The sequence below is a fragment of the Sorex araneus genome, chromosome 4, assembly GCF_027595985.1.
Source record: "Sorex araneus isolate mSorAra2 chromosome 4, mSorAra2.pri, whole genome shotgun sequence".
Classification (NCBI taxonomy): domain Eukaryota; kingdom Metazoa; phylum Chordata; class Mammalia; order Eulipotyphla; family Soricidae; genus Sorex; species Sorex araneus.
This window is the reverse complement of record NC_073305.1, coordinates 100,818,799-100,829,118: the sequence shown is the minus strand read 5'-3', so window position 1 is coordinate 100,829,118 and position 10,320 is coordinate 100,818,799. Positions and strand designations below refer to the sequence as shown.

General features: G+C 56.0%; 1 protein-coding gene across 1 annotated transcript; it reads left to right on the top strand.

Annotated features, from left to right (window-relative positions):
• Nucleotides 1-449: 449 nt before the first annotated feature.
• On the top strand, nt 450-9,982 carry LOC129404345 (aldehyde dehydrogenase, dimeric NADP-preferring-like). The gene is given in 12 exon segments (XM_055136701.1): nt 450-614; nt 2,091-2,196; nt 2,199-2,321; nt 2,697-2,782; nt 2,976-3,184; nt 3,810-3,927; nt 4,345-4,485; nt 5,176-5,343; nt 5,653-5,701; nt 6,943-6,996; nt 7,248-7,378; nt 9,890-9,982. Coding segments are annotated over 12 exon segments (1,443 nt in total).
• The last annotated feature ends 338 nt before the right edge of the window (nt 9,983-10,320 follow it).

The following is a 10,320-nucleotide window of genomic DNA, read 5'->3' as shown; positions in this document are numbered from 1 at the left end:
ACTGGAATTGTTTGGAAGAGGATCCATTATTAGGACTCAGGAGATACAAGGAGAGGCTGGCTACGGAGCCATAGTATAGCGGGTAGGGCGTTTGCCTTGCACTCGGCATCCCACATGGTCCCTGGGCACTGCCAGGAGTGGTCCCTGAGGGGCTCTTTCTGGCTTTGCTTAAACACACCGCAGTGATTCTTCTTCAGATGACAGACAGGGCCACTTCCTGGTCCTCTCTGCAAACCTGATCGTCATCTGCTCCTTGGGCATGGAGACTGCCAGAGGAGTAAGGACGCCTTGGTTCAAGACCTGAGAAACAAAACAAAGTCGCATTTCCTAGAGCTCCTAGAGCTCCCAGACCTTCCTCTCTCGATGCGATGAGTGGCCCAGAGCACTGAGGATGTGTCCCCGTGCCCGCGCCCCTGGCTCCCAGGTGCCCCCCTCTCTCCCCAGGCACCATGACCAGCATCAGGGATGACATGGTGCAGCGGACCCTGGCCATCTTCAACTCGGGCAAGACACGCCCCCTGCAGTTCCGCATCCAGCAGCTGGAGGCGCTGGCGCACATGTTCAGGTAGCAGGACAAGGACAGCACAGAAGTGCTGCAAGTGGACCTGAACAAGGTGCCCCGCGGGTTCGCGCCCATGCGAGGAACGCGAGGGGACAGAGCAGGGGCTGTGTGCTCGCCTCCCGTCTGCGGCGCCCGTTCCCCTTCCCCATGGCACAGAGCGGGAAGCCCCGCCGAGCCGCCAGCGTGGGGAACCCTGAGCAGCAAGGCTGAGCCCCCTTCTCCAGTCTGCCTTTCTTCCCCGCTCTCTCCGCACTGCTCAACTATCCGTGCCCCCGACACCCCAAATGTCAGGGGTCCTTGATCTCCTCTGTGGGTGGGGCACAGTGAGCTCGGTTGGGACTCTGCTGGTTTCCTATCCCCCACTGTCTGTCCCTGGCCCTAAGCAAAACAGCTTCTCCCTCCCTTCTTACCTCCCCAAGTCCTCTGGCCCTGTCCCTGACCCTTGCTGTCCTGGGGGTGAGCAGAGCGGCAGTGGAAGCCATCCTCTGCCATCCTTTGCTGTTTTTTTTTTTTAATGTCTCTTGGGACTGCTCTTTAAATTTTTCTTTTTAGTTTGGGGGGATGCCACATGCTAGTGCTCAGGGGACCATGTGAGGCTGTGATGCCAGAGATAAACCCGGGGCTCCAGGTGCAAATCACGCACTCCAGCGCTTTGAGCCATCTCCCCTTGTGTTTGCTCACCTTCAATCAAAACACAGACCAGGAAAAAGCCCTCTCTGTTGTCTCACGGCTTCCAGCTGGCTTCTCTGAGCCCACCAGCAGCTCTGTCATGCCTGTGCTCTGCACTCCCCCCTCCCCAGGGCCCCCTGCTCTGTCCCCACTGCACTGAGGGTCTGCATTCGCTCCTCTTCTCCTCTCTACCCACTTCTTCAGGGGGCCTTAGGGGTCCATCATGGGCTCAGTCTCATTTTAGTCTATAATCGGTGTTCCCGACAGTACCCCCAACCCTGCCACACGCATGCACACACGTGCATACAACCTTCTATTACACACATGTGCAGACTCACCCACATGCATGCGCACACACATGTACACACATATGTGCTCACACACACTCTCAGTCATACACATGTGTACAACATACATGCTCACATGTGCAGACACCCCCCCCCACACACACACTCACACTGGCCTCATACACTACAGACCCTCAAATTATTCACAGACCCTCAAATTCAAGATACTCTCTGGTAACTCAAATTTGGCATGTCCCACCTGGGCCCCCAGCACACAAATGCGCTCTCAGAGGCTTCTCCCCCGACGTCCCCCCCACACACCCAACACACCGTGTATTTGTCAGTCCTACAAGCGCCTCCCCCTGCCTCTTCTGACCTGGAGGTCCCATGAAGAATGGCCTCCACCCCCTTGGCGAGCATGTTGGGTTTGGTCCCTCTCAACCACAGAGCAGCCCTGTGAGCCAAGGGCCAGGCTCTCATTTTGTAGATGGGAGGGCGAGGCTAGGAGAGGCGAGCAGCCCAGTAGGGGTCAGGGCTGGAGAAGGGACCCCCTCACCTGCTCTCCCGCCCAGAATGAGTGGACGGCCTACTATGAGGAGGTGCTGTACGTGCTGGAGGAGACCGAGTACATGATCAAGAAGCTCCCTGAGTGGGCGGCTGAGGAGCCTGTGGAAAAGACCGCCAGACTCAGAAGGATGAATCCTACATCCACTCAGAGCCCCGGGGCGTGGCTCTCATCATTGGCACCTGGAACTACCCCTTCAACCTCCTCATCCAACCCATGGTGGGCGCCCTTGCTGCAGGTAACAGTCTCTGTGGCCCTTGGTGGAGGAGAGCCGTGGGGCTCGGCCTGCGAGGAAAGGGGCACGGAGCCTATCTCTGCAGCAGCCTCATATCTAATCTGCACAGCCAGGTCTCCTGGTGCAGGAGGCGCAGGGAGCTTGTGCGTCAGAGCCGTGACTGAGGCCCCTGCTCCCTCTGCCCTTGGGGCTGGGCTGCGTTGGGCTAAGAGGGATTCTGCTTCCTTAGCAGCTGGTCCGAGTTCTGCCCCCAGCCAGGCCCGTGGTCTTCCCTATATTTCCTCCCCTCTTCCCCCACCTCTGGGCTAGTGTGCACATGGCTCGTTATGCCTTCTGTTTCCACTGCCCTGGTGTCACCCGAGTCTGTGTCCTCTGCAGGGTATGCGGTGGTCCTCAAGCCCTCAGAGCTGAGTGGGAACTTGGCACAGCTGATAGCCACCATCATCCCTCAGTACCTGGACAAGGTGAGTCTCTGAGCCCCGGGAGGGGAGAGCTGCACAACAGGGATTCTTCCAGCCAGGGCCAGCAGCGCTGGGGTGGGGACAGTGGCTCTGTCCTGCATGAGAGCCCAGGCTTAGACTTGAGCTGGGTTGCCCAGACAAGGGTCTCAGGGGGCTGCACGCTTCTCTGAGTCCCACTTCCTCCTTGGCTGGGAAGGATCTGTACCCAGTGCTCAACGGCGGCGTCCCCGACACCACGGAGGTTCTCAAGGAGAGATTCGACCACATTTTCTACATGGGAAGCACGGGTGTTGGGAAGATCGTCATGACCGCTGTGGCGAAGCACCTGACCCTCGTCCCGCTGGAGCTGGGGGGCAAGAGTCCCTGCTACGTGGACAAGGACTGCGACCTGGACGTGGCCTTCAGGTCAGCGGGCGGCGGCTGTGCTCGGAGAGTGCGGCCGTGTTCATAGTCGAGGTCCAGGCAGCTCAGAGCATTTCTTCTTGGTTTTATTTTGGGGCCACGCCCAGCTGTGCTCAGGGCGTACTCCTGGTTCTGCACTCAGGGATCACGGCTGGAGTGCTCAGGGGGCCATAAGGGGTGCTGGGGCTCAAACCTGGCTCAGCCCCTTACAAGCCAAGTGCCCTACCCACTATCACCTCTCTGCCCCCAGAGCAGCATCTCATAGATCTCCCCGCTGTGTCCCCCCCTACCAAGTACATGCCTGAGGGGCAGGGCCGCCTTCCCCACCGAGGCGGTGCTGGGCCTGCAGAGTCAAGGGCTTGAAGAGAGAGGCCAGAGAATGCTCACGCCAGGCAACCCCTTCAGTCCCCCCAAATCCCCCCAGTCATGGATGAAGTAGGGGCAATAGGCCCGCTGGCCTCTCCCCCGATCACATGTTCGGGGCATGGATCTGGTCTGGATCTGAACGGAACATCTGGGGAGCTGTTCTCAGAGAGTGCCCAGCTGCTGTCTTCCACTTCCCCGCGCCCCCTGCAGCACTTGGCCCTGGGGGTCTGCCAGGTAAAAATCCACCCTGGGCTCTTCTCAGACGCATGGCCTGGGGGAAGTACATGAACAGCGGCCAGACCTGCATGGCCCCTGACTACATCCTCTGTGACCCTTCCATTAAGAGCCAGATTGTGGAGAAGATCAAAAAGTCCCTGAAGGTGCACGTGGGTCCCCGGTGGGAAGAGAGGGGCTGCAGAGAGGAAGCATGGTGGCTTTATGCAGAGCTCGGGACTTCAGCAAACGTTGGCTCATGTTTCTGATCAGAGAAGGAATGCAAGTCTGTTGGAGGGCTCTGCAGAAGGATTCAAAAACAAAAAGCAGAGACCTGGGGACTCCCACCCCCAAGAAAGGCTCAGCTAACACACCGCCATCTCCCTCCCATTTCTGCAAAACTGAGTCCACTGTGAACCGGACTTTTGAACCTGATGTTTCGGCCACACAAAAGCGCCCCCTCACACCACAGCCCACAGGCCCAGTCGTCAGGGCCCCGTGGCGCCAAGCTTCCTGCACTGGACCCTACGCGGGGGCCACCGCCCGGACCTGCAAGCGCTCCTGAGGCCACTCGTCTCACACAGGAGTTCTACGGGGAAGACCCCCAGAAGTCCCATGACTATGGGCGAATCGTCAGTTCCCGGCACTTCCAGAGGGTGATGGGGTTGCTGCAGGGCCAGAAGGTCGTCCACAGGGGCACTGGCGACTCGGCCACCTGGTACATAGGTACGTGCCGCGCCCTTCAGCAGGTCTCGCCCACTCCAGAGTGGTGGCCAGCAGGCATGGTGACAGGGAGAAATCTTCTTCTGGGGCTACATGTGGGCGGGGCTGAACTCAGCTAAGTGCCTTGACAACCCCTAAGCAGACCCCTCCTCAAAGCAGAGAGAGCGGCAGCATCTCCCCACCCCCTCAGTGCTACCAAGGAATGACCCCTGACCTCCAAGTCTCCCCAAACACAAGCCAAATCAAACCCACCTCCTCTGCACAGTGGCATAGTCCAGCTGTGAGAGCAGAAAGTGTGGGTCAGTGTCAGGCCTGAGGATCACTTCCCACACCCCACCGGGCCTCGAAGTACTGACGAGAATGAGGCACGCTGGCAGGGGCTCTGGTGTCCCTCAGAGGAGTGTCTATCCCCAAGATAAGGATCCAGGGCTGAAGCCATAGCACATAGGGTAGGAAGCTGGCATTGCACACGACCGAATGGGGTTCCATCCCAGGCATCCCATGTGGTCCCCAGAGCACCGCCTGGAGTGACCCCAAATCAAAAGAAAAAAGTGAAATAAAAAATGGATAAGGCTCCTGGGCTCCCCGCAGCCCCCAGTAGGCTGACGGTCCCCAAACCACCTGTGAAGGAGCTGGAGGGGCCTGGCGGGCAGGGCTCCCGTGCCCATGGGCTCTGACTGTTTCCTGCCTCGGTGCCCACCATCCTCTCCAACGTGGACCCGCAGTCCCTGGTGATGCGGGAGGAAATCTTCGGGCCCCTGCTGCCCATCGTGCACGTGTGCAGCCTGGATGAAGCCATCCAGTTCATCAAGCAGCGCGAGAAGCCTCTGGCACTCCACGTGTTCTTCAACAAGGACCAGGTAGCGCAGTGCACGCGGAGAGCTGAGCCCGGGGCTGCATGCAGGGATTCCGGCAGGCCAGGCGACCTGGCCAGGTCACTTCATTTTCCTGAGACCCTTTCTCTGCGTCTCTGCAGGCGCCTCCCTGAGCAGGGGACCGGTGATACTGGGGTCAGGGTCAGCCGAGACAGCTTTGCTCTTATGGGTTCCTGCCAAGATGTGCCCTGTGGGGAGAGTGGGGGTCGTGGCGGCTGAAGGAGGCACCTGGGGAGGGGGGAGGCTGGAGGATCCCTGAGCTGGGCTGAGGCTGGGGCTGGTTTGGTGTTGCAGGTGATTAAGAAGATGATTGCAGAAACTTCAATTGGTGGGGTGACAGCCTGTGTAAAACACAGAAATAAAAAGAAAGGCGAGGGCGAGGGAAGGGACGCCTCACTGCACCGAGCCAGGCACAGGGCCTAGGGCAGCAGCACTGTCTCTCCCGCCACCCGAGTTCAAGCTCGGTAGTCTCTGGCTACTTCCCCACCCCGGGGAGGTTGATGTCTATGATGTGGCGGGCGAAGGGAGGGACGGAGCCAAGATGGTTGCTCGATCGGTTTATTTCATGTCCATCTCCATTCTCCTCTGATTCTCCTCCTCTTCTTCCTCCCCCATCTTACTTCATTCTCTCTCTCTGCTTCTCTCCCGGCTCTCGGTCTCTCTCTTGATCTGTGGATCTGGCCCCCATGGATCTGGCCCCCCAACCCACTCTTACAGCCTAGTTAAATCTCCACAGCATGAGGGGGTTGGGGCAACACATAGGTGTGGTCAGCAATAGGGTAAGGTTCTTTTCCCTCAGGGGATCCTTCTCCTAGGACTTAATTCTCTTTCAGCAGGAGGATCCACCCAAGGGCGGAGTCCCATAAATGGTTTCTCTTCTCCTCAGCCAGCAAACATATAAGAATTCATAATATTAATCATTTTGTATGGACACAATAAGGGATGCATTAAAGCTTATAGAATTGCTCTCCTGGGGCCATCTCAATCTCAGACTACCGTGCTCAGGCCAGAACAGTCTTTCCTATCCCTAGCAGGGTCCTAGTCTCATCATTACTTTTGGATCATGACAGCATTTGTCTATGATCAACCTCTTAACTTATAGTTAAGAATTAGGCACTTTGACCAGGCCCATCTCAATGCCAGGGTAGCATATAACCCTGCGCTTGCCCTGGATCCTTCCTGTCCCTCGTCGGGACCCTGCTTTTGGGGTGCTAGGAATTGAGGGCAACTGAGGCTTAAGTGGAGAAAGCAGATGCCTGGGAGGGAATAATATTCGAGGCCAATTAAGTCTTAATTTATAAAAACATAATATTGTCTTCTTGTGTCTATACAAAAAAGACATAGCTTTAAAGTAAATTATTCAAACGGCATAAAGAGGAGAGAAAGGCAATTCAGTGTCTTAGGAAGTTCTGACCTTACCAATTAACAGAGTTTCATTAGAGGAAGAGCAGATAAACTGGTAGAAGTGGTTACAGATAAACAAAGGAATGGGAACGATTCCGGAGCACTTTGATGGGTGTGACTGATGAACCTAAGCTCCTAGTGGCAAGGGGGAAAGGACAAACCAATGGTATCCAACAACAGCCAATGACGTCATCGTCCACATGACTGTGCACTCTCTGCCCTTTGGGGGCGTGGGTGAGTTTGGGGCAGGACCTAGCGCCCAACAGCCCCCTACCGAGGTCAGGGCACACCCACCCAGTGAATTCAGCAGGGGTCATGGGTTCCCGCCCACTGTGGGCATACCCACCAGACACAAGTCCCTTGAGTGCTGGAATGCACAGGGTCCCAGGGGCACCAGGCCTGCTTAGAGAGGCCCAGGGGGTTTGGCAGGGCTGACACCCAGTCTTGGCGCCTGGGGACGGGCCTGAGCTGGCTCCTTCCCCCAGGGAACAGTGGCATGGGCTCCTATGACGGCAAGAAGAGCTTCGAGACCTTCTCCCAGCGCTGCTCCTGCCTGGTGAGGCCCCTGAAGGATGACGAGGCCATTAGGGCCAGATACCCACCCATGGACACCAAGGTGAGAAGGGGGAACAAGGGCTGTGTGGGCTAGGCTCGGGGGCACACGCAGCCTCACTATCTGTGACCTCCCTGCAGAAGACTCGCCACTGACATGTTCTGGCCGCCTCAGCTCGCCATGTCTCCCCAAGAGCTGTGCCTCCTTCTCCTGGTCCACCCCGCAGGCGCCCACTCCCACACCAGCCGCCTGCCCGACCCAGGCCCAATACAGCTTCCAATGGTGTTTTCCACCCTGCTGTGCAAATATGTGTGTGTTTGTATTTTTGTCGTGGCTAAGCCCCTTCAGCGTGGCTTAGGGCCCCATTGCCCCTCCTGAGCAGCGGGAATGGCCCCCGAAGCCTTTCCGAGTTGGAGCCCTACTGTGGGAGGGGGGGCGGTGCCAGGGGCAGTGTGCATTCCCTGGGGCTGGTGGCTCCATTTGGGGTGTCCTTGGTGACTGAGCCTCCGGAAGTAGACAGAAGACCCAGGCTGTGGCTTTGGCTGTATTTCCGGAAGCTTCAGAATAATATAAGAAAATCTGTGTTATTCCAACAAAACTTATATCCAAATCTGAAGATGAACAGGAAGAGAGCACAGTGGGCTGAGCATGTGCTCTGACAGGTGCCAGGTTCTAGTCCATCACCACATGGTCCACCAAGCATCACCAGGAACCAGGAACCAACCTCAGCAGCAAGTTAGGAGAGGCACCCAAGGATCACGTCTAGCCCACACCACTCAAATGAACCAGGCACTTCAAGTTTAGCTTTTTAAAGGCACGCACACACACACACACACACACACACACAAAATGGGATGTTTCTTATCGATCAAAAGAAACCACCTCTAGCCAGCAAACCTAAAATTCTCCTCAATTCCTTTGTGTTCCTCATATCCCCATCAATTCGTTTTTTGGTGCCACTGTAGAACCCAGGTGACATGCATGTAAGGCACTTGAAGGTACTACCTACATTGGGAGACAACACATTCTTTTCAAGACACCTGTTGACGAAAGAGCCTAGGAAACTCTGTAATCATCTTCTAACCTGTGGAATCTATTTGGGCACACACTTCTAAGGGTCTCAGACACGAGCATCAGTCAGTGGAATGTTGAGAGACTGGAAATCCAGTATTGAGGATTCTCCTTCAGACTTCCCTCATTTTGAATTTTCTCAATTGTCTTTTCTGTCCGCTAGCAGGAGCCCCTGTGATGGCCATGGTGGATTCTCAGGCCTGTGGGTAGTGCCTAGCACAAAGGTTTTGAAATATGAGATAAATGGTTTTTATCATAAAGTCAGGTTCACCTCAATACCTGTTAGTACAGCTCTTTTTTGTTTTTTAATTGATTCACCATGAGATAGTTACAAACAAAGCTTTCATGTTTGAGTTTCGGTCATACATTGATCAAACACCCACCTCTTCATGGTGCACATTGTCCAACACCAATATCCCCCCTAGTATCCCCAAGGGAGCAGGTAGAAACCTTTTCCTTTATAAATATCATTTTCATTGATCTTAATCTCCCCTTCACTTTGCATAAACACCTTGGTTTACAAAGTAGTTCAGGATGATTTGTTACACATCCAGTATTCCAACACCAATCCCACAACCATCACACCTTCCCAATTTTCCCAACAATCCCCTAAGCTCGCCCCCCTCATAGGCTCACAATTACTTAATAGTTTGTTATTGAACACTTGCTAATAGATTGATCCCAGAATGTTTCCAGAGAAGAAAGTTAGTGAAGGTTGCATCTCACCATGGAGCCATGAAGTCCTTGTATAAGAGACTGCTAGGCTGACGCTCCAGGCCAAACTCTCCGTGTTTCTAGAAACTTCTGTCCCACCACAAGGCCCTTCTTTCCCCCTGCCCAGTTTTCTCACTGTCCCATGCACCCCTGGAAGCATGCCCTTTCTCCCAGCTGATCTCACCCCAGGAGAGGTGGCTGCCCGGTCACCTCTCCTACTGCTCAGCTAAATGCTTCTGTCCTGAAAATAACCAATCCCCGAGAAACCTGGGAACCAGATGTGGAGAAGGAAACCAATTGCTAGGGGCATTTCCAGTGGGGCGATCTCAGGGTCAAGTTGAAAGGACGTTGACAGTGTCGAGGTGGCAGCTCAGCTGATGCTTGGCTCTGCTCCAGCTAGGTGAGGGTCCGCAATCGGAAGCCGGCCAGGTCTCCCCAGGTCAGGGTCCCTCCAGGTCAGGGTCATCCAGACGAGGTCATCCTCCACAACAGGTCAGGGTGCCTCCCCAACCAGGTCAGGGTCTTCCAAGCCAAGTCAGGGTCCCTCCAAACCGGGTCAGGGTCCCTCCAAACCAGGTCAGGGTCCCACCCCAATCATGTGAGGTTCCGTCCAGAGCAGGTCTGGGTCCCTGACCCAAACACATCATGGTCCCTTCCCGAACGAGGTGAGGGTCCCAGGAAGGTGCCAGATGTTTCCACCCCTTGCATTTAGGCTTCACCTGGGTGGGACCCCCTAATCACTGGTCTCTAAATACCGAGGATGACTCTCCTTCTCCCGGTTGCTTTTAGGAGAGCCGTTGGGTCCTCGATTCGTTCAGGGACCTCAGCCCCATACCTGGAAAGGCCAGCGAGCCTCCAGAGAGGGAGAGTCGGCTGCTCTGATTCTCGGGAACACTAAGGCCTGCAGCTGCTCTCAGCGAACACCTGGGCACGTGGCACGTGGTTCCTCCTGTTCCCACAAGTTCCGGGGTACCTTGCTCAGAGCTAAACAAACCCCCTCAGCCCCTCAGCTCAGGCTCCAACACAGCAGACAGACATCACTTGGGGATTCCAAAGAATTTAATGGTGAGAGTCAGGGAAGTGTGGGGCTGAGGGTCTGCCTTCATGCCTCGAGTGGGGAGGAGCTGGTGTCAGCGGTCGGTGTCTGGGGGGACCCTGGCTCCCCATGAGGATGGTGAAGTGGGAGGAGGAGGAGTGTCTCCCCTGGAGGGAGGGGGCTT